We start from the raw sequence: 24,595 nt of genomic DNA, 5'->3' as shown, positions 1-24,595 counted from the left end.
TTTTTTTTTTCTTGTGGCACGTGACTTTACTAGTATTTAATGCTTTTTTATATATATAAATAATTCAAAATTGTATTCTTGTGTTAAAATATTTTCTTTTCAAACCTCAACTTTAATTATTATTTGTTCAGTTGACTCTATTTGCCTTAAATTTAAGTTACTAATTTTTCTACTAGCTTATTTAAATTTATTATAGTTATTTTTCTGATAGTCTTACATATTTTATTTTTATTATTTATAATTTTGCTATAGTTAAAAATTACCTGTGCAATGTAGACGAGATACGTGCTTATTCATATACATTCTATTCTTATTCAATTTTGCATATCAAATATACATTCAATAATTATATTTTCACATCAATCTATTTATTGTCTATAAAAATATGATAGTTCATATATAATATCTTATGTATTGACAATGGTTTAAAAGATGAGGGGATGCTTTGCTTGATACGACTCTTTTGATGTTGATATAATACACGAGTTGATAAATGGCTCTCATCTTTTATCAGTTAATTGTTTGTTTAAAGTACAAGTTATGAAATTAAAAAAATAATAATAAAGAGAAATAAGTAAACATTTTTATATTTGTAAAAATAATTTATTTGAATAACTAAAGTGAATAATTTTTATTTTTAATCATTAATTTAACTGAATGAGCGTAAATAGAGCCACTCAAAATATAAATTTGGGCGCTTCATCGGTATTTTTGTTTATTCACAATTTACTGGAGATATTTTTAATGTGATAAAAGACCTAGTTTTTATATTTTAATTTTTGTAATCCATCGGCTGTGTGCATATTTAAAATAAAATTATTGAAAAAAAATTCAATTTTAGTAATCTCTATATTTAAAAAAATATTTTTTTATATATGTAACATTTATTGGAATTAATTAAATAATTTTGAATATTTACGTTGATAGAGGGAGGACTTAAAGATGCTTTGGTGTGCTTTAAGTGATCAATCTCTTGTTCGGTCAGGTACTCACTATAGTGCTCTAATATTTTTTTTGTCACGTGTTCTTTAATATTTTAAATGATTTTGTCACGTGCTTTAAGTGATTATTTTCCTGTATAACAAAAAAAGGCGATGAATTAGCTTGATATATTTTTATTTAATAGAAATTAATTATTAATATAAATATTATGAGTTTATCTTATACTGACAGATACGTTATATTAGTTATTGAATTTTGCTAGACACTGTATAGGTATTACTAAATTAAAATGAGTTTTGAAAATAAAAATTTAAATATATGTTATAAAAAATTTAAATTAAAAAATTAATTTTTAATAATAAATATTTTATTATATTAAATAATAAATAATTTTAAAAAATAAATTTTCTAAAATTTTCAAAATTTTAAAAAATCAAAATAATTTTTTAATTGAGAATGAGTTAAAAAAATTAAATACAACATAGAAGAAGTTACGTTGCGCAAATAGAAACATTTCTAACTCTAAATACTGCTCTCCTATCAGGTAACTTTGAAAAGTATTCTAATTTAATAATGATGACTTACATTTTATACATAAAAATAGATATAATTTTTATTACGAAAAAATAAAACATAAAAATTAACATGAATATTATTTTTATCATAATCTTCAAGAATTTATAATATATAATATATACACTTAAAGTCCCATATTAATAATTTTTTACACTATGAATATTATTATATTAAAATAAAAATGTTAAAAAATTAAAAGCATACTGCATGAATTTTTTTAAATGTATAAATTTTATAAATATAAAAAATTAAATATTTTATTATTATTAATAATAAATAAGTTTAATATTAAAAAATACTAGATTAAATAAATAAATTTATAATAAAAAAATAAACTATCATATAAAACTAAATGTGAGAAGTTAATAAGTTCGTATATTATCACTTTAAAGAATTATGTAGTTGAAGACAGAAAATATATTTTATTTAAAAATAATTATTCGCCATTACATACGAGAAAGTGAATTCGCAAAACACTTTATTTTCTAAAATCAAGGCTCACAAATATATAATAAAAATAAACAAATATTTTTATTCATACAAAAAAATCTCTCTTATTAATATAAACTCACAATATTTTTATTAAATTTTAATTTAATCTTCGTTTAAAAACTTTACTTACTAATGTTTGATTTCTTTGTTAAAAACAATGTTAAGACTTAAAAAAAAAAATTTAAATGATATTTTTTTTGCTAATCAATATAACGACTTCAAAATTCTAAAATGATATAGATTAACATAGAATAACATGTACAATTTTGTTTCTTCCTTTAAGAGATCTTAGTTTGTAATTATTGAAATTTTTTATTCATTTTATTGAAAAATATATCTAATAATGAATGTAAATTTCAAATATCACTCAAAACTACACTATTTTTTTAATATATATATATATATATATATATTAAATATATTTTTTATTATTTTCTAAATTTTTTTTGAGACTAATAAAATAATGCAATCCTTGTCACAATTTAACGAATTTAATTTATGACTTTATATTTTTTTAAAATTAATTATTATTAAAAAGTGTATTCTTATATATATAAAGCACATGTTAGACTTACTTTTGCTTCATATATTTAATGAGAATTTAGTTTTAGTTCCTAAATTCTATGTTTAAAATCATTTAATTAATACGTGAAATTTTATATTTAAATTTAACACTTTTTATTGTTACCATAACGTGACCTCATAAAAAATAACACGTGACACCTCTTAGCCATGTCATTATAAAAAATTAAAAGTGTTTAATTTAAAAAGTTAGAAACTAAAAATAAAACATAAATATAAAAAAAATATGGATATATTTAATTCAAATATACTATTAACACACTTGTAATATAAAACATGCAAAATAGTTGGGCTTCTAAACTCGAGTCATTCAAGCAGGCTTGCTAAGGCCCAAAACGGGAAGAATTCGTACATGGTGTGCAAAAAAAAAAAGATTTATATGTTCTTTAATTATCAAAATTGCAAAATAATAATAATAATAATGACTGCGCAAAATAAAATAGATAAAAGTAATTTTGGTAATTGTTCAACTGAAAGAAACTAAAATTGCGATGATTAAAATAAAAAGTATATCATTCATTTAATGTTTCTAAGAATGCTTTCCTCCAATGCTTAGCTTCGTTACCTTTTCGCCATTTATATGCTTTCTCACGCTCCAACATGGTGTGTACGATGGCCTATCATATAAAATTATTAAATAAATATTAACATAATTAAAAAAGTTATGGCCCAGAAAATCTATAATTTAATCTTTCTTATAAATATTAAATAGTAATATGCACGCGTGACAAGGTGGATGACTAACCTTGTAGAGTATAAGTCGAGCTACTAGGAGTTTTTCATATCCTTGGAATTCCTCTTCATAAATTCGCAAGAGTTCCTTACATTTCTGACCAAAAAATCAAAACAAAATCTCTATCACACCATGCCCAAACTTCTTCTTTAATACCTAAGAAAAATGTTACATGATATCTTTTTTATGACACATGAAATTTTGTTATATTTATATTTTTAAAATATATTATTTAATTAAAATTTATTAAATTAGTATAAAATCATTATATACATATCAACTAGAGAAAATAAAAATATACATTAATATAATACTTAACATCACAAAAAATATATTTTGATAAAATGAATAAATATTTTATTTAATTAAATTTTTTTTGCTATTCATTTTTTTTAATTTGAAATTTATTCATAGAAGATCATATAATAAAAACACATTTAACTTCAAATTCTTTTAGTTTTTTATATGGGACATAAATTATAAAAAATAATAAATTTGAAATTGTTTACTAAACAATATAAACTTAAAGCATATCATATGTCAATTATTTTGTTAGGATATATAAGTTAATATGATTTATTCTGTGAATTAATTGTTATACATATTAAGTGATTACTGTCACATGAAAAAAAAGTATGATATACACTAATAAATTTATAAAATAAATATTTAATTTGTTTATCCCTTCAAAGAATTGCACTATACCTTAGTTTAGTTTTTAAATATTTATGATATAAAGTATTCTAAATGTGAAAAGATATACATTCATGAATTTATTAAATACCTAAATTGATAGTGAATGATTTTTCAAACATTAGAATTCATAATTTTAAATTAATTTAAAAATAATTAATGGAAATATATTTCAAGATAAATAAAAAATAAAAAATATAATTATTAATATATTTTATATTATTAATAATATTAAAAAATTTATTTACTTTATAAACCCGTATACTGTGGGAGTACGAAAGATAGTTTACAAATATTTTATAAATGTTGCTTAGGGTGTAAAAGATTTGCTAAAGCACCAAAAGTAAAATATTTTTATAAAAAATGTTATTAATGTATATCCATCATAGTTGTAATATATTTTTAAAATAAATTTTAATATTTATTTCAGGAAATTCGTTAAACTTTTTAAAAGATTTTTTTACAAAAATGTGTCACCAATACACTATTATAATTTTCAGTGTATTTCATTTTAATGTTTCAATAAAGTTTATTTATTAATTCTTAATTAATATTATTAGGCCACTAGTTTGAAAGACTTAAAAAGAAGTTCTGCCGAGACTTTGATTAAAGAAAATCAATAAAATTTATATTAAAAATCATGTTAAAAGTGTGTTAGAAATCAAGAAAAAAGGTATAATTATAATTTTAATATTTTTTTATAAAATTTTTAACCAATGTTTTTGGAATATTAGTTAATATTTGGCAAAAAGAAAGAAATTGTGCAAATGCATGACTGGAATTGCATGCAGCAGTGAAATAGAAAGAGGGAGTTCATAAGTATAGTAAAATTTCTTTTCAGTAAATACATGAAAACATCGATCAACATGTAAGTCGGATGAAATTCACTAACCTGTTCAGGGCTTTCAAGCTTCTTAGAATCAATTTTTTTATCAATTCGCTCGTCAAGCCGTTTACGGGCGTCATCAAACTTTTCCTGCATAGGGATCTCAACTTCAGATAATAATTGCCATTTTTAATTATACACTTTTAAATAAGCTATGTACCTGAAACATGAGAAGTTCTACCAATGCCACTCCAAGGCTATTTTCTCCCGGTGAGTCCTTGTAACATTTCTTAACGAAGTTGTATTGATCTTCCATTCTTTTCAGTGCATCAGCTTTCTTCCCAGATTTGCTTAGACCCATAGCAAGCAACTGCAAATTATGATGAATAAGCAACACATATGTTGAGTGAAATGAGATTAATTTATATATATACGATTTTCTTCGTTTTTCTTTTATGTTAATTTCACTTCATTCTTGTTCAAATCTCAAAGTCTTAGCAAGTAAAGTAGTAAAAAAAGAAGGAAGCGTAAAACCTTGAGCTTCTTAACTTCGTCGTCGCTAGGTTCACTCTTGAAAAACTGAAGAGTCTGATCATTTGATTGTTCTTCATCCATTATTTTGAACAGGTCCTCAAGAGCAGTCTTTCCTAGAGATGTATCGGAGAGGTTTGGAGCAGCATAAGCTGTGTAAAATTTAGGATTCATTGTACTATTAAAATTAAATAACCCAAGAACACATGCCAAAACCAAAGAAACTCCTGTCACTCCTCTCAAAATTTTGTTGTCACTTCCCTCATTGTTGGATGGCACAGATCTTTCAAGCATGCAATTTGCATGCTTAAGTGGAGAGCGTTTGACGGTGGAAAAGTGAGGGAGACGAAGAGGAGTGGCATGGTTAAACCTGAGATGAAATTTGCTTGGCTTTGCATTTCGAGATCCTTTGGAACCATAGGACAAGCTGAGGGGTGCACTAAGGGGGTAATAGCGTAGGCAAATAGCAGATTCCATCTGATGAAGACTGTGGGAGGACAAAGCATAAGCAGCATATAATGTCAACAAGCATACTACAGGTATTTATGATCCAAAATCCAGACGAGAAGAATGAAATTAATGCATCTCTTATGAAGGGAGGGTAGAAGGTAAGTATCTATTCTTATGGTTTGAAAGAAAGCTGCAGTAATAGGCCAGGCACGATTGCTTTGTATTCTTCTTTTTTACATGTTGATAAAGAGAAGGATATAAGCTTGTCTCGCTTTTGCTAGTCCCCACCTTGCACTACTAGCCATCTTTGGGAATAAATCTTTGCTTAAAACAAGGGAATTGAATTAGGGATACCTTGAAGTTATTGCGGAGATACAAAACTTTGAATTTCTTTACCCATTTACCAAGAAATTATTAAGTGAAGTGGAACCTGTACACGTATTCATGATATCAGTCAATTATGATTTGCATGTGATCACTCCTTAATAACCCTTTTTGGTGAATTGAAAAACATGATTCTGTGTTGAAAAATGGTTGGTAGAGATCATTATGGACGAATGATAGTCATTAATCACAAAATAGCTTTTCTTACTTAACCACATGACTAGAATCAAAATATTTGCTTGGACACCTCACAAACTTTATAGTATGTTTGTATTATATTTTTCATTAAATAGTTGTTCTTCTTTGTGAGAAGGGAAAAGGAAAAGGTTCGGCATGGACCAATAGAAAAGCTTATGTACATATATGAACAATTTGGTGAAAGAGCTTGTATGACGTGAAGCGTAAATAGAAGGCCTATTTTTTACTGGATCCTGGTTTCTTCTAGAACTCTAGATAAATGTATGATATTCTTATAATCAAATTATTTACGTAAATAGAAACTTTTAATTTAAAGAATTTCTTTAGCAATTTACCAATAACTTATCAGGTAGAACCAACGCGTGTTTATGATTCTGTCAATTATTACTTGAAACATGTTCACTCTTTAATAATATTATTTTATGAATTGAAAAAGCATAATTATGATGTGTCACACATGATGATTGATCAAGACCACATGATAGTTTGGAACCACGTAATAATTTATTTTATCACCCATGACTAGAATTAGAATGCTTTTATGGATAATTAACAAACTTTATAGTTGTTCTTTGTGACAAGGGAAAAGGAAAAGGTTCGGTATGGACAAAATATTAGAAAAGCATCTACATGTATGGACAATTGGGTAAATTTGGTGAAAGAGCTTGTAGAACTCTGGATAAATGCTCGAGAATCTTTGAAATTCTTTACTTAAATAGGAAATATTTATTTAAAGAATTTCAGGCTTTACGCAAAATGTTACGAAGCTAAAATTGCGAAGAATGAGTCACTGATATCCAGAGACATTTCTCGGAATCAACGCACCTTCTTTGCAAAAGATAACCATTATAGAATTAGGAACAAATACAAGCTAATGCAAGAGCCCTCACGAGAAAAACGTTACTGAACCAAAACTTGAGAGAAAAGCTTGTCAACTAGATGTATTATGTATGCTGTATACAACCTTTTATAAGCAATAATAATCTTAATTATATTGTCATTTTGCCAAAACCTTACTCATGAATTGAGCTTTTTGTTGACCCCTTTCATCTCTCACGATAACATGGTGCTCTCCGTTCTCACAATAATCTTCATTATGTATTACACGTGTGTTTACAGATTAATTAAACACCTGTTAAAGTCACAAATAAGTTTAACTTTAACGAATATTTATTATCCAAGTGTCAAGGTTTGGCCATCTTTTCTCCTTTAAATTATGATAACATCTATAAACAATGAAATGATAAAATGAAGAGTGGTAAATTAGAACTATACGTGCTGTTGATGTGGTCATGACCCATGACAAAGTACAGGAGTCTATTAGACTATATTACTGCAGAATATTTAAATGGATTTTGCAGGGTCCCAAAGAAAATACTGTTTCTCCTTTGAAGACAAAGCAATCTAGAAATTTATCCCTTCCATAAAATTTTTAATTAAAATATCCATAAACTACTTTTGTGAAGAAAACTTAATGATTAATCTACTTCATTGAAAATATAAGGAGAAAAATATTATTTTCGTATTTTTATTTCGCCTTGCTTTATTGAGAAGAGTTGGATAAGTGACTTCATAATAAGCGTACGAGTATCCTAAAGCTTTTATAAGAGTGCTAATAATTTCACTCTATCTTAACTACGCCTACTTTATATTCATTTAATGTTGATCTTCGTCCAACGGGGAATAAAAAAAGGCAAAAACTATTCACAGCTATATTGACTCTTAAATTTGCCGAGTACTAAATATAGAGTGTATATAAAAAATGAATTTTGTTAATTTCATCACTAAGATTAAGTTTAAGTATTCATAAATATATTTTTTTTATGAAATTAGTATATAATTATTATATCAAAGTTATAAAAATATAATATTTTTTTAAATAAAATTTTACTATTATTAACTGCATATTTTCAGTACTTAACAAAATTTATAAAAAATTACTTTTTAATCCTTTACTACTATAGTATCCCTATCTCATTGTATATTTGAAAGAAAACTATATATATACTTTAATTTGCGAGAATCGCTTAGCTTTGAGAGCAGGTGTTGCAAACTTGTTCTCAAATTGGTTACTGGTTAGAAATGGTTTAGTGCTGTTAATTGATTTCTCTATTGACCTAACTTGTACTGAGAATCTAGCCTACTTATCCATGATTGTTCATTAGCACTCAATCAATTGTGGAAATTATGGTCGGGTGAGTGTTTCTTGGTGCTTTCAGTTCTCTTTTAATGTCGTGGTCGAAGTTTATGATGGGTTGAAATATCAAATCAATAATCACCACCTTTTAAAATATTATTGGAATTCAAAACGTTAAAACTCAAAACAAAAGTTTTAAAGAAATAATTCTTTATCAAATTTTAACAGAGTTTTTGAAGAGAAAAATCATTTTAGTTGGGTTAATTAGTGCAGGGACCTCTAAATAGCAGAGACACTTGTAATCCATATTTTATCATTTGCAAAATTTTATTAGTATCTGTATTTTAATTTATTTGCTTCCTATTATAATGGAATATTCTTGACTGATTCAAGTTTGTTATGGAACTACCATACAAGAAGGTTCCGTGGCCCCATGAATCAATGTGTATGGGTCTTAATGGAAGTGAGATCAATATCAATTTTGATGTTGTTCTTTTTATCTCTGGATGCAGATTGAATCGCCATGGAAAAGTGTGGTAGTGTAGTTGTAGTTTCGGCAATCTTCAATGACCACGACAAGATCCAGCAACCTAGGGGCCTTGGGTCCAAAACACTAGAAATTCTGTTTTTTCATGTTCACAGATGATAGGGCTTGAACATCATGGTTTGATTTCAACTAAATCCAGTGAATACAAGATAGGTGTATGGAGAATTGTGGAGGTTTCAAAAGAGGATTTGTATCAGAACCCAGCAATGAATGGGGTTATACCAAAATATTTAGTCCATAGGTTGTTCCCAAATACTCAATTCAGCATTTGTATAGATGCAAAGCTGCAACTAATGGTTGATCCATTATTGCTGGTACATTCGCTTATTATATCAGAAAATGTAGACATGGCTACATCAAAACATCCTTATTTTGTTCATACCATGGAAGAAGCAATTGCAACTGCAAGGTGGAAGAAATGGTGGGGTGTCAATGCCTTGAAGTTGCAGATGGAGACATACTGTGAAAATGGATTGCAACCATGGAGTCTCAACAAGCTGCCCTATGCCTCAGGTAACTATGCATTATTTTTTTTGTTAATATCTATTAACTTAGATATTGTTATTTAAGTGTTCTTCAGTAAAACTTTAATTTTAATTAGTAAATACCACTAGCAGCAACTAAGAAATTACACTTGGTTTATCCTTAAATTAGTTCTCGTTAAGTTTGATTCACTCAAACTAAAGTAGGCGTACAGTGTCATGAACTTTAGAAAAGGTTTTATGCCATACATTTCGTTGCACTTTTGCAATTATTGTTGGAAGCTTTGTCTAAATGTTTATTAAGGAAGCATATATCATTGACAAATGTCCCAAACAGTGCACTAATCTTGAGGAAGCATGGAGTAAGCAGTAATCTATTCTCCTGTCTTGTATTTAACGAATTGGAGGCTTTTAACCCGAAAGACCAATTGGCCATTGCATTTGTGAGAGACCACATGAACCCCAAGGTGAAGAAACGTGTTTGAAGTTGAAGTTTTTGAATATTGGACAGTGGAGTACAGGCATAATCTCAAGCCAAGTGGGTCCACACCCAAGAAACTGTCCAAGATGGGAAAAACCATAAGGGCAGAACCAGATTTGTTGTAAGTAAATGGTAGCTGTTGCAGCAGGTGTCAGCCGTATCTTTCCACAATGTGGGTTGAATCTCATTAACAATGCCCCTTCAGTAAAGAAAGAATAATTCTTATAAAGAAGGTCAAAAAACAAGTAGATCATAATTGGATGAGTAATGCCATTCTCACCTTATTTTCTCACAAGAAACTCTGCTGTTAAAAGAGAGACAGAAAGATCAGAGAGAAAAATATGAGAAAAGTAATACGACAGAGAGAAATAAGGAAAAATAAATACTGTTAAAGAATGTTGAGAGAACAAAGTAAAAATATCATTATCCAAATTAGATTTGTCTTCCAACAAACTGTCCAGGAAACTCACAATAAAGGAAAAGAGGGATTCTTTTATTAACAAAGAAAGTCTGACATGTTGGCACAGGTTTACAAGACTATTATGCTCTTTTTGCATGCATTCCTTTTATAAAGAATAGTTTTATTTTTTAATGCATGCATAAGAATATATTTATTAAAAATATAATATTTATATTATTAATATATTAAATTTTATGATATTGTGTGAATTTTAATAAAACAAATTATTATATATAAATTTTTATTGTGTACTTTTAAGCTTATGTTAAAAAAATTGTATAAATAAATTTCATTTGCTTAACTCTATTTTTAAATGATATCATTGTTTGAAAATGTGAGAACTGAAGAACACAGGCATCATCAGGCTGATATTTTTCGTAAATCCTAAAGTAGCTAAGAACGAAGGGAAGGAAAAGATTCGTAGCATTTAGCAGAAAAAAAAATCTTGGGAAAATAATACAGCTTGGGATAATTTGATCATATTTCGAATAATTTTATATGTTTTCATTTAAACACAGTGTGGATGAAATAGATCTCATTGAGTCATTGTTGTTAATATGACAAGTTCTGATAATTCAATTAGTTTGAAGGTTTGAATTTAAATGTGTTCCAAATGGGAAAATGACTCGTAATTAGAGGCTCAGTCAGCTGCAAATTTCTTATTTAAAACCTAAAGTTGGCTTCTGCAACTCATTCTCAATTTTATTTACTTCAATAATCAATACATACCAAAAACATAGCATGTAATTACAAAAAGAAAATATTAGGATCCAGTGTAATTGTATACTTATATACAGTATAATATTGTGAATATGAACATGTAATGTCTACGCTAAAAGTTTAATTCCCATTATATGAATATTATATCAAAAGAGAATTCTAACACCAAATCGATATTATATAATTTTTTATGTAGTGACACTAATATTAATAAAAAATTCTTTAGAACATTATAAATTTTCACGTTTATATTTAAAAATGTTCCGAACCCAATTATTATTTAGAGGCGTTGCTTCTAATGTCACTGTATTACTATGGATATTACTATTGTCTACCAATAATTAATATTTCATACATTAACAAATAATGGTGTGTATCTTAAATATTAACAAATATCTATACATATTTTAAAGTCTTTCCCAGAGTGTTGTATGACATATTTCTACAATTTTTGTTTATATTATTTTTAAAATGTTACTTTCTTATTTTTCTATATATTTCTTAATCTTTTATATTCTGTTCTTTTAATATATATATATATATATATATATGAAAAAAATGAATTTATAAATTAAAATTTAATAATTTAACTCTTTTTAGTCCATCAAATATTTATAATATATATTAATTCAGTCTTTTAAATATTTAAAATAGTTATTCCTTCAATTATTAAAATATATAAAAATATTTTTATTTTAACGTATAACTTCATAAAATGGTAATTTAAATAATTAATAATATTAAAATATTACATATTTTATAAAACCTCACATCACGCGAACATAAAATCTAATATTTTATTTTATATACACATTACTAATAATAGACAAAGCAGTGACGCCGCACCCATCGGAACAGTGTCAACATCAAACACTTCTTTATTTAATTACATTACCCTTCTTTTTAAAACAAATATTCAAAAAATTTATTAAATTCAAAAGTGGAACAGGATGTGAATGAATTATCCATATATTTTTCCAAATTCAACAAAAGTGGAAATAAATTTATTTTCTTTATTTCATTTTAACTTGCTCAAACGCGATCCAAACCCCTTTCCCTATATACCATGCCTAGTTTTATGTTAATAGTGCTACTGGATTGAGGAAGCAAAATGTGGCACCAATTGTGATTTTATAGGTTATTATTTTCTTATCGGGTATTATACAATTTATACTTCAAGTTAGCTAAAGGGTATTGTATTCCAACACAATCAAATAAGTTCAACTCCATTCTGCTGTAGGACGCCAGAGTATGACAAAAATATTAACAACATTCACCATAACATTATTTTACATACAACAGTAGTGAACCTAGCATTAACTAGTTATTCGCTACTCAACAGATCTTTGGGGAACGCATGTGTAATATTGCTGTTTATTTGAATGCAACAAATATTGTACAACTACTATATACTACAAATTTACCCATGTCCCCAAATCGAGTAAATTTGTCATTCCTGTAACACTTCATTTTAATTACTTTTCTCATTTAAAAACTTAATTTTATCCTCATTTCAAAGAGAAATTAAAATTACGGAAAAAAAGTATCATACGAAGTTCAGTATTACTCCTAAAAGACTGAATTATACCGAATAATACTTGTGCAATTGTAAGAAGACCTTTAAGGAGTACGAGTAATTAAGAGAGAGGGGGGGGGGGAGAGGGAACAGACCAAAAGTTCATCGAACCAAGATCGACGAGAAATGATTTACCAAATATGTAAGATATGAAAATCACAAAGTAACAAGAACTTTCAATGTGACTATAATATCTAAATCAACTCGCATAAAATAGTTGGCGGACACATTGAGTCAAGTACAATAAAGTTAAAAAGAACAGATTAGGCTAAAATTCAAAATGCCACAAGGCAGTCTGGCAAGAGAAACAAGACACGGTGACAAAAAAGACAGCTCCATCCACCACCATAGCAACCTCAAAGCCTTCTACCCCTCCTACCACTCTTTCTACGGGTGCTATCTGAAGGAATTGGTGTCACGTCCTCTGAAATTTATTTTAAAATAAAGTCATGGAAATAAAAACAGATCAGAAAACCTAACTAATAAATAGATTGACATGTGCATAACAAAAAGAAAAATAAAAACAAGGGGGAAAAAATTACTTCATTATATATAACTCAAACAAAACAGAAAGACATGTAGCATAACAACTGCTTAATATTGGAGGCAAATCAAGCTTAGAAAGGTATCCTGAAAATATACCTATGCGACCAATTTTCATTCCTGACCGAGCCAAAGCTCGTAGAGCAGACTGAGCACCAGGACCAGGTGTTTTTGTCTTGTTACCCCCAGTTGCACGAAGCTTAATATGAAGAGCAGTTATGCCCAACTCCTGCTCCAGAAACCCCAGAATCAAATCAACAGAATTCGACAATTATGAGAAAATATATCCATATGAAAAGGAAATTACAATTGATACTCGTTAGAAATCAAGAATCAAACGATTAGAATTCTACCAAATTCATGATGAAAAAAGCAACCTCTGATTGTAAAAGTATTGTAAAAGTAAACATGAATAACAAGGCAATAATAAATTAAATTACCTTGCACCTGGCAGCTACATCTTGTGCAGCAAGCATAGCAGCATATGGAGATGACTCATCTCTGTCAGCTTTAACCTTCATTCCACCTGAAAATCAAAAGCAAATTACACGAGAATACCACGGCACTGTATACATTATTCAGTAAGAAAATCACAAACTTAAGATCGTTGACTTAAACAGAAATGGAAACTAAGTTTTGTTTTGCAGATTGTGAACATCTATAAAGATAATGTAAAACAAAATTAAAAATGACAATTAATCTTCACTTTCAAAATAAACCTTAGGTTAAGAACAATTTCAAAGTTAAAACAGTTTGGCAGAGCCAGAGTTCCTCAGCCCAAACATGAGTCTTGCAAAAAAGTGATACAATTTTCGGCAGGAAATGCTAAGGAAAATAGAACACACACATTCTAATTTAAAAAATAATAGATTCACTTAAATTGATTATGGAACTATATTAAAAAAAAAAACAATTCAAAACTTAACAAGAATATGTAGCCACTAAACAAGAATCTTAGCTGAATCAATTCAGGGTTTCCTTCCAAGGAATGTAAAGAGAAAAACACTTACCAGTAATGCGAACAAGTGTTTCTCTTCCAGACAAATCAGTCACATGCTACAATAACACAGATAATCCAATTATAACAAGAATTCCAAAACCACTAATTCAAATTGGATTAAACTAAAAATCTGAATACTCACGATGAAGGTGTCATTAAATGATGCAAATATGCGAGCCACACCAAAAACATGTTCACCGTCTCTGACGGCAGGACCAAGAGTCACATTTTCCTCCTTTGGCTCCCTGACCTTTCTCTTTGACGACTACAGTCGAAAAACGATAACTTGTCAAAAAAAATTGAATGTATCATGCATCCCCAAAGATTTAAACAAGAAACATTCACAACAACTTCACTTTATTTGAGAAAGATCCATCATTGACTCATTCTCAATAATTACTATACGACTCCTTTCAATTTTGTTTTACCCATTTATTAATTTTAATGGAATTCAATCAACTAAATGAACAAACAGAGACAAGGTGGCAAAATAAAAAGTAAATTAAATTCGACGCGCAATCACCATGAAAAATTAAAATCAAAAGCTCGGCCAAAAAAAATCTAATAAAAATTAAAATTTCGCGAACAACAAAGCATGTATAAAAGAGATGACATATGTTCCGAAATTAGAACGACAATCAGAAGCATCACGATTTGAATATGACTATCTAATCTGAAGTGAAAATACAGAGTTACAGAGTATCTAGATACCATGGCGGATGCTTGCTAGGGTTTTTGGACGAGCCTTCAGAATTCAGATCAGAGGTGCTTGACGGCTTTTCTTTTCTTTAATATAAGAAGATGGATTAGGGTTTTGATGTTGGAACCAAATATTTGCCATTGGACCTGGATACTCCAAAACCCATCGGGCCTCCGAATCCAAAAAATAATGATTTTAGATGGGCCAAGTTGAATAAAATGTACATTTAGGATTATTTTTTTTGTTAAAATAAGGTTAAATTTAAAAAAAAAAAACTAAAATAAAGTATTTATGAAATATTATTCAAAAAATAAATATCAAGGCCTCCAACTCCAAAAGAGAATATAAGTGATTTTAGACGGACCTCTCGCTCAAATAATGTAAAAACACACTTGTATTAAAATTTATAATTTCAAGTTTAGACTTCAAGCTGTTGTCATTTGGATAAAATGCATATTTAGGAAAAAATTTTGTTAAAATAAGGTTAAATATAAAAAAACTTCACTAAAATGAAGTGTTTATGAAATATTTTATTTATATTTTTCGTTAAATATCATTTTATACCAGATTGATATTTATTTTTTTAATAATAAAAAAAGTGTCATCTATATAAAATCTAACACTTAGTAAGTGTTAAAAAAATAAGGATTATATAAAAGTTGATATTTATTTTTTTATTATTACAAAAATAAGATTGATAATATAAATTATAATTGTTATAAAATTAATAAAAGTCGTCACTTATTTTCTTATTAACTGTTGTTACTATGTACGTGTTAGAATTTTTTAGATGAAATTTTTTTTGTCATTCTGAGTAAGAAACAACCTAACACCTTTTCTTCAACTGCAAATTTTCATATAACATTTGGTGTAAATGCTATGTGTACTGAATAGGAAACTGTTCGATCTTACATATAAGAAAAGAAAATTGAGTACCTATTCGGTGGCCTAGTTTGGCCGAATATCTTGTTATCAGGATTAAAAGATAATTAACTCAGTTAAAGATAATAATCAAAGCATTGTTTACTTTAAGTAAAGGGGCAAAATCAAGGTTGACTCATCAAGTCCATTAGCCTATAATAAAGTCTAGGAAGGTAGAGATAAAGGTAAAGGGTTGACTTTCATTATAAAATAGCATTTATTGTTTAGAACTAAATCCTGACTTCAGCATGTAGTGCCTTTTGCAGTCACGTCAGCAACAGTCAGAGAAACGTCATCGCTACAGATTAAAGACTTGAAAATTAATATTTTCCAGGAGGAACACTATGAATAGTTGGGAGTTCAAGTAAGCCTTTATGTAAAAACCATTTATGCAACATTCTGGTCTCATATCCAATAAGATTACAAAGAGAGCTTAAGATTCCATTTGGTTTGCTATTGTTTGGTCACTATGGCTGCATAGGAATTGTATTCTATTAAAAAAAATGAAGATCTTAATGCTGAATGGTAATCGATATGATACAATTAAGGTCTTAGCACAGCTCAGTGAAAAAGTACACATGTATTTAATTGTTATTTTTATGAGTGGATAAATGAATCTTTATTATGCAAGATATTAATGAAGACATGGAGTATTGAATATGTTTTAAAAAAATGTTTGTGCTTTTGAAATTTTATGAATTATCATTTTATGGTGATATTGACTTGATGCCAAATCTTTGAAAATAATGCAATTGTAATGATTGTCATTATTATTCCAACTTTGTCCGACTCTGTAGGATTATTGATTGATAATTTACGTTCAATGGTCTGCCACATACAACGACTTGGTTTTAGAATTTAGACGACCAAAGTTGTGATACATGTGTTCATCATCTCAAACCCAAATGGCTAAATCTGTCCCCAGAAATAATGAATGTTATGATAATAGTTGTCATGAAATTGGATATACATGTTTGTGCTTTGTAATTTGATTTTTAAGTGTTTGTTTTCTTAAGATTTCTTATGTCAAATTCTATATGTTATTTAAACTAGATATGCTTGGTATGTGATTTTTTTAATTAAAATGTGAACAAGATGATGCCAAATTTTCTTGCAAATGATTTTTAATTAAAATTTACCTTACTGAAACTTTAGGTTAATAAATGAACTTATATTTTGTAATTAAAATATCATATTAAATATATATGATAAAATATGTAAGATTATCCTTTTCCTAAGGGGGCGTATAAGATGAGTTTTTGTTTTTTTTGCCATAATTAAAAAATTTATGGACTTAAACAAAGTCTATATAAAATTTCTTACTGCAAAGTTATAAAGCAAAAGTCTATAATCAAATAATTCGAACATTTTTAATAGATAATATGGCTAATTTATTATAAAAAAATTGGTTTATTCGATAAAGTCATGATTTGTAAATATATATTATGTTTAGTGTGATTAAAAAATAAAATATTCAATTACAGACATTAAAAAACCTAAAGGTCAAATTTATTTAATTACTAATTAAAAAAAACAGTTAACGAGTTAATATCAGAGTTCAGAATGAAATAAGAAATTGTTAATTACTTTAAAAAATTAAATATTGATATAATTCTATTTTAAAAGAAAAAAGTCAAATTCTTCGTATACGACATAACGATGAATTAATTAATTGACAGAGTTTTGTTTTAGGTTTGTGAAAGATACATATGATTTAAACAAAAATAAATAATTATTTATAAATCATATTTATAAAATATAAATTTTAAAAATGTAGTTATATGTCCTAAAAAAATATAGTTAAAATTTATCAGTTGAATTGTATTTTTCATTCCTCTAATTTAAATTGCATGTTATTCTAATATGTTTAATTAAGTTCATCCATACCTAAAATAGTTTAGCTCCTCAGTTGATCTATTTTCCTACTAAAAACCTTCAATATTTTTATGTTTTATCTAAATTTAGTTTATAATGGTATTGGAGTATGAGTAAATACTAAAGCAAAAAAAAGAGTATGAGTAAATATTTAAAAAAATTAAAAAAAAAGAAATTTAGTGAAAACTTGAGAAAATTTAAAGAGAAAAACTTGGAAGATTTCTTTTATTTTGGATAAAACTTAATAGTTTGATTGATTATTTTAATTTATAAAACAATGAGAATTTAAGAGTTTTAGACAGAAATAAAAATTTACAAGAGACGAAATTTAGTAAATTTTAAATGTAGAGAAATATAATTGTCTCATAAAAGCTTGAAAGACCAAATTACACATGATCTAAGTTAAATGAACAAAAAATATAACTAACCCAATATTATCTTACTATAAAGAATAAAAAAATACATTTTATTATATTAGGATTGACAAATATAATTTTATTTTAATATGATATCTAATTATGTTTTATTTTTCATATATTTATATTCTAACTATGCCACTCATACTTAATGTGAGATAATACATACAATTACAGAAGTTGAGGTACACACAGTCTGTTTGATTTACTAAAAAGCCAGAAATTAAAAAGGGGTGGCACAATCTGGCCATTAAAGCAGTTTACTGATTAGAATTTGGGTCAAACTTTCAATGAAGCCATCACTGATCGAAGCAACATTACATGTGAGAGGTTAGCAAAAACTAAAGATGATATAGTCTAATCATTTTGTGTCAAAATGTGAAATCAATTATCTCGTTTTAAGAATGGGTATGTGTTAATGGGAAACATAATGTAAAATTCACTACAATACTTTTTTATACATGCAAAATATTAATCTCTTAGCTTAAGGATACCCTAATACACAGCAATACATTGGTGAGAAACATAACATCTGTGGTCAAAAGTGAAAAGTGATCTCTCTGTCACTGTTGGGTATTCGCATTAGGTTAAGTACAAACCTTAAAAAAATGTAAAGCCATGGCATAAAAAAGAAAAGAGAGGTTTATTTTGCAAAAGATGGTTCAATCATTAAGTTTAAGGGTCATGGTCGTTTTCTCGTGAAATTGGGCCATCTTCAATAATCATGAGACTTCGTTAAGTGGATGTTGGTGTCTAGTCATTCTACCACGTTATAACCATTACAAAATTTTGCAATTTGAAAGGATTCAAAAAATGTACATATTTTATTTTAATAAATTGTGGATTATTTTATTTGGATATGAAATTTGTTTATTTATAAAAAAATTTAATTAATTTTACAAACTTAAATTAATTACATTGAAATAGATAAATGTGTATCATAAGACATATTTAAATAAATTATTTTAAAAATATTCATAAATAATTTAAAATTTATAAATTAGTCCACCTCAAATTTGATCAAATCAGGATAACTGTTGTTAAGTAGGCGATTTTTTTCCTTTAATTTTGTTAACTCAATTTACATATTTCATCATGTTATTCAAATTGATTCGTCAAATTTAATGCATTTTGACATATGAAGTTGCAACTTTGAGGACCACTATTTGCTTTAGATCATGCAATGAATACGACATTTTCTTTAGGTTCTGTACCGAAAACATTCGAATAGTAAAGTATTCTTTTATAATAAGTTTTTACTAATTTTACAGTTTAATCTTCTATTAATTTTTTATCAGTTAATTTCAGAAATAATACACGAACTAAAAAATGTAATTAATGCCTTTGTTTATGTTCAATATTTTTTTTTAACTTTTTAATAGTGTAAGTTTTGTTATTATCTTTCTTATTTATAATAAGTTCATAAAATATTTAAAAAGGATATCGATGATGTGTTCATAAAGTGAACACTATAATATTTATTATATTGAAAATGTAAAAGTTATTTAATATTATATTTAAAAGTAAATGAACTAATTTAATAAAGGATATTTAATGTTATCGCACCATATTCTCATAAACACAATATAAGATAATTTATATTTAAAAATTGACAAACTATCTTTAGGATACTAATTTATAAATTAAAGAAATTATATATGAGAAAGGATCTTATTACACCAGTGTAAATATAAAAATCCTTACACTCAATTTGAGTCTTTCATTTAATTTAAATCTAATAGATAATGAATTAATAAATTATAACTCGTTAGATTTAAGTTAAATAAAAGGCTCAAATTGAGTGTAAAAAGATCATGTCCTTATATATATATATATATATATATATATATATATAAATGTGGTAATACAATTTTTAATGCATCTTCAATATGATTTATAATAAAAAAAATATTTCTAAATTTTGTAACTATAGCATAGCACTCTCAAGGTATTGGTTAACAATATTCCAAATATAAGAACACAATTAAAAAATAATAATAATTAGTGTCTTAAAATTTTAAATGAATAGATGAATAAAAAATTCAAAAGTAGACATAAAGAAGAACAATAAAAATAATTAAATATCCTTTATATTTTTAATTAATGTTAAATAGATTTTTTTTTTATTTATACCCATTTATAAAATATGGCCATGGGTCCTACTGACAAATGTTTAAAGAGTTGTTTAAGAAAAAATTTAGAGAATAAGAGAAGGTGATAAGTTTTTTTACTTAAAATAAATATATTTTAATTTAATAATATTTTAACATAAAAATATAAAATGAAAGAATAATACAAACTTAATCATTTATTTAATATCGATAAAAAAATGTAATTATTTTTATTTGAGAATAAAAAGTATCCTTTCCTCTGAGTACTTTAAAATTTTCTCTTAAACAACTCGTAAATGTTAAAGTACATATTGGTAAATAATACATGATTAAAAATTATAGTATGCGTTAGTAACATTAAATGATAAAAAAATTTATAAAAATTTAGGCTCTACGTACTCTATAAAGTATTAGAAGAATCTTGTAAGAAGATATAAAAAGAAAATATAATATTACTAAAAAATTTATGCATCTACTTATTTCTGATTAAAAATGAATCAATATTCATAAGACATTGGTTAAACAAATAAAAATAAAAACAAAAGTCTTACTATTCTTTTTTTACTGACATCTTAGAAATTATATATTATAAATAGATTGTGTTAGAAAAACAAAACAAGACTAGGTTTTATTAAAATGTCAAAAAACAATATAGCTTGAAATTTACATTTGTGTTGTCATTGTCGTAATCCAATGGCATAATCCGGGAAAAAGTTAAAGTGTACTATTGTTGTTTATTTTCCTGAGGGTAACACTGTACGTGTAATGTGTGTTTAAATTTAAGTTAAAAATTATTAACACAAATTTAAAAACATTTAAGTGTGAATTCAAATTGGGACATATTATAAATTATTTTAAACTAATTTAGACAAATAATCACCTTGGTTAAAGAAAATGCCCTGAACAAATTGAGGTAAACAAATTAATAATTGAAGTAAGAATCCAATGGGCAATGGTTATAGAGTGATGTCTCTTAATTTTATCCACTTAAACTATAAACTACCTTTATAAACTGCCAGCCTAAGCGAAGTGCATTCATAGGATTTTGACCTCTTTGTTTCTCAAATTGACACGTCAATGACATGGTATGCAAATGTCAACCAACCCCACGTTTGAAATTGAGAAACTATACGTCCCAACTTTTCCATTCTACTTTCTTCTTAATACAATCTAATATTCACATTCAACTAACCCATGTTGGATTTATTCATTCATAGCTTTAATTAGTATATTCATGTTGCACATCATCCCTTTTCAAAGCTTCTTTATACAAAAAGTAGAATAAGTCGTTCACCACACTTTAAAAGCTCTCTTTGCCATCCCAAAAACAATCATATCCTAAAGCTTCTTTAGCTTCAAAACTCAGAGAGGGTAGCCATTTGTAGGCTTATCTTTCCATCTTGTTGTGCTGGGAGAATGCATATCTCTTGCAAGCCAGTGCACATTGTTGTAGCTTCATTTTATGTTTCTGTTCTTCTATTCAGTGAATGCATAGCCCATGAGGAAGAGGAGAACCAATTTAGTAGTCACAAGAGCACAAGTCAGAACAAAGTTTACAAGGTATACCAATTTCCCTGTGGTTTCTTATGTAGTTTCTTCATATTCATCTACTTAATTCTTCTTTGTCATTGCCCCTTTAAGCAGTTAGCAAAGATAATTAACTACCTATCTTTATCTCTCTTTCATTTTCTTATGTAAGTAATTAATTAAATATTTGATAATGCCAAATTAAGGACATAAAATCATTATTTGTATGATATGTTAGGTAAATCAGCAGAAGACATCTGATATTGCAGTACATGGATTGCTCCTTTGGGCTTCAACAGGGTTGTTAATGCCTCTTGGGATACTTACCATCAGAGGGTCTATTAAAGCAGAACCTGGATCGACAAGGAGTAAAGTCCTCTTCTATCTCCATGTTTGTTTTCAGGTATATCTCTCCCAATTTGTTCTCGTGAAAATTATGCATTATACTTTAACTTCCATTATGCACATTATGTACGCGTAGAGGGAGCATATAGTAGCATGATTGAAGCTAATCTTGACCCTTCAATCTGATACAAATATTCAAGATTGGTTTCACTTATATCTAATGTTGACCATTAAGATTGTTTTAAGATTACTTTTCTCACCTCTCCCGTTACCACTTAATAGTTAATACATCTCCAATAATATTTATCATTTACAAAAAAATTATAGAAGGTATAAGTTCGTTAACACTCACATTTGATGTCATTGGATCCTGTCTTACATTATAAATGTTTATGTTGTACCCTTAATTATATTGTTAAAAACTTTAAAAGTGGGATTAGTGGTAAATTATGTGTCCAGAATATAAATTGTTTCTTGAAAGTTACATCATGTAATCATTAACTTTTGATCTTTGTTTTACAACATAATCATGACCTACTTTAACTTTAGTAGTGGTGCGTACAGCTTTTTCTGCTGATCTATTTCCTTTTCGACCACAGGTTTATATTACTTTGATTTGTTTTAATTAACAACAATGTTATGATTATCATTTAAACTTTAACTAATTAGAAGTTAGTATACATTTAAAGTAGCAGTGGCTTTTCTGTTCTTTTGGAGGCTGTATATACATATGACTTACTGTCTTTCTATCCTTATTGTACAGTGTTTTATCTAATGATTTTTCTTTTAGACCACAGGATTTATATTGCTTTAGTTCGTTTCAATTAACTACGGTATTATGATTATCATTTGAACCGAACTGGTTAGTTACGAGTTGTGATTCATTAAAAGTAGCTGAGAATTTTGTGTTTTTTGGGATTCAGTATATTCTTACTGATATTTTGCCTTTCTATCTTCATTGTGCACGCTCTAACATTTTGTCTAACAGATGCTTTCAGTGCTTCTTGCCACAGTTGGAGCTGCTATGTCCCTGAAAAAGTTTGAGAATTCATTTGACAACAACCACCAAAAATTAGGCCTGGCACTTTATGGTGCTATATTGATGCAAGCCTTCGTTGGTTTTTTCAGACCACAAAGGTTAATTCATCAATATTTTCACATTTTGTTTCACAAAGCTGTTCACTAATCCAAACATCAAACTTTGTATAGTAGCAGCACCCATTTTCTCTGTATTTCTGAATTCATTTTAATTTGCAAAGGATGCTTCATGTTGTTTAAAATTTAATGTTCTATGGTTTGTAACTGAATTTTCAGGGGAAAGAAAGAGAGGAGTTATTGGTACTTACTACACTGGATACTAGGGACAATAGTTTCTCTTGTGGGGGTCATCAACATATACACTGGTTTAAAAGCCTATCATAAGAGGACCTTAAAAAGCACAACCCTTTGGACTATCCTTTTCACGGTGGAAGTCTCTTTCATTGGATTGATTTACCTCTTCCAAGATAAATTGGAATATATGAAAAAGCAAGGAGTGATTGTAGGAAGTGAGTCAAATGTGTCATCTAACCAAGATATTCCTCAAAGGCAAAATCAAAAGGAGTTGTTGCCAGTTGCATGTGGAAAGAGAAATGCACTTGAGAATTTGTTTGACTAATATTGGACTATCTTTAGCTTACATTTTTCTAGAGCTTTGGTGGTTAGGGGTATTGGCTTGTTTTCACTTTAGTTTTTGGTGCCTGCACTTTATGCAAGTGGGAGGTGATTTTATGAAAGGCAAGCTGATAGAGTGCATTCATCAAAAGGTGAAGTTTGATTGGTGCATGTTATCTCTTTTCTTTTTCTTCCCTATTTTTTAATGCATATTCTTTCACATGTATAACGAATATTATAAGTGTGCGTGTGGATACTGACCACAGAATGTATAGACAGTTGTGAAAGCAGTCTCTGAACTTATAATTGTCAGAGAAAATTTAGTTTGATTTTGGAATATGTATAACATTATCTTCTTTCTTTTTTTGTTTGAATTTTGCAACACAAATTGAGAGGCATATTTAAGGGGTGACAGAATCTCAATACTTCAAACCGAAGCCTATGGTGTTGTTCATCTGCTTGCTTTGCATATATTCACAAGTTAGCAATCATTAATACTTTCATCTCAAGCAGTCTATAATATTATACTACCGCTCAAATTGATGATACGCTCAAATATGCAAAAACATCACAAATCAAGAAATCAATGTCTCTATTTTATTTTAGTTACTGATAACATGGTAGACATAAATCAATTTTACTCATTAATTTAAGTTTCATGAACAGCTTGCAATGCACTTTTTCCAGTGCTGTG

At 27.5% G+C, this 24,595-nt stretch overlaps 2 protein-coding genes and 1 pseudogene across 2 annotated transcripts; 2 read left to right on the top strand and 1 right to left on the bottom strand.

Moving 5' to 3' along the window:
- Window positions 1–9,001: 9,001 nt before the first annotated feature.
- LOC113859977 lies at window positions 9,002–10,179 on the top strand (annotated as a pseudogene).
- Window positions 10,180–12,899: 2,720 nt separating this feature from the next.
- LOC113858666 (40S ribosomal protein S14-like) lies at window positions 12,900–15,143 on the bottom strand. The gene is made up of 6 exons (XM_027491388.1): window positions 15,065–15,143; window positions 14,496–14,618; window positions 14,364–14,409; window positions 13,794–13,879; window positions 13,453–13,582; window positions 12,900–13,234 (listed from the first exon to the last, which is right to left on the bottom strand). Exons 1-6 carry the CDS (start codon window positions 15,065–15,067, stop codon window positions 13,167–13,169), a joined length of 456 nt encoding a protein of 151 aa, XP_027347189.1. The 5' UTR covers window positions 15,068–15,143; the 3' UTR covers window positions 12,900–13,166.
- A 6,614-nt stretch (window positions 15,144–21,757) lies between these two features.
- Window positions 21,758–24,159, top strand: LOC113859057 (cytochrome b561 domain-containing protein At4g18260-like). Its single transcript, XM_027491873.1, has 4 exons — window positions 21,758–21,936; window positions 22,142–22,306; window positions 23,237–23,385; window positions 23,563–24,159. The coding sequence occupies exons 1-4, from the start codon at window positions 21,793–21,795 to the stop codon at window positions 23,903–23,905; spliced, it is 801 nt and encodes a 266-aa protein (XP_027347674.1). The 5' UTR covers window positions 21,758–21,792; the 3' UTR covers window positions 23,906–24,159.
- The last annotated feature ends 436 nt before the right edge of the window (window positions 24,160–24,595 follow it).

The sequence above is a fragment of the Abrus precatorius genome, unplaced genomic scaffold (genome assembly GCF_003935025.1).
Source record: "Abrus precatorius isolate BTA unplaced genomic scaffold, Abrus_2018 Scaffold2, whole genome shotgun sequence".
Lineage (NCBI taxonomy): Eukaryota > Viridiplantae > Streptophyta > Magnoliopsida > Fabales > Fabaceae > Abrus > Abrus precatorius.
Note: the sequence above shows the minus strand (reverse complement) of the source record. Positions and strands in the feature narration are given on the sequence as shown.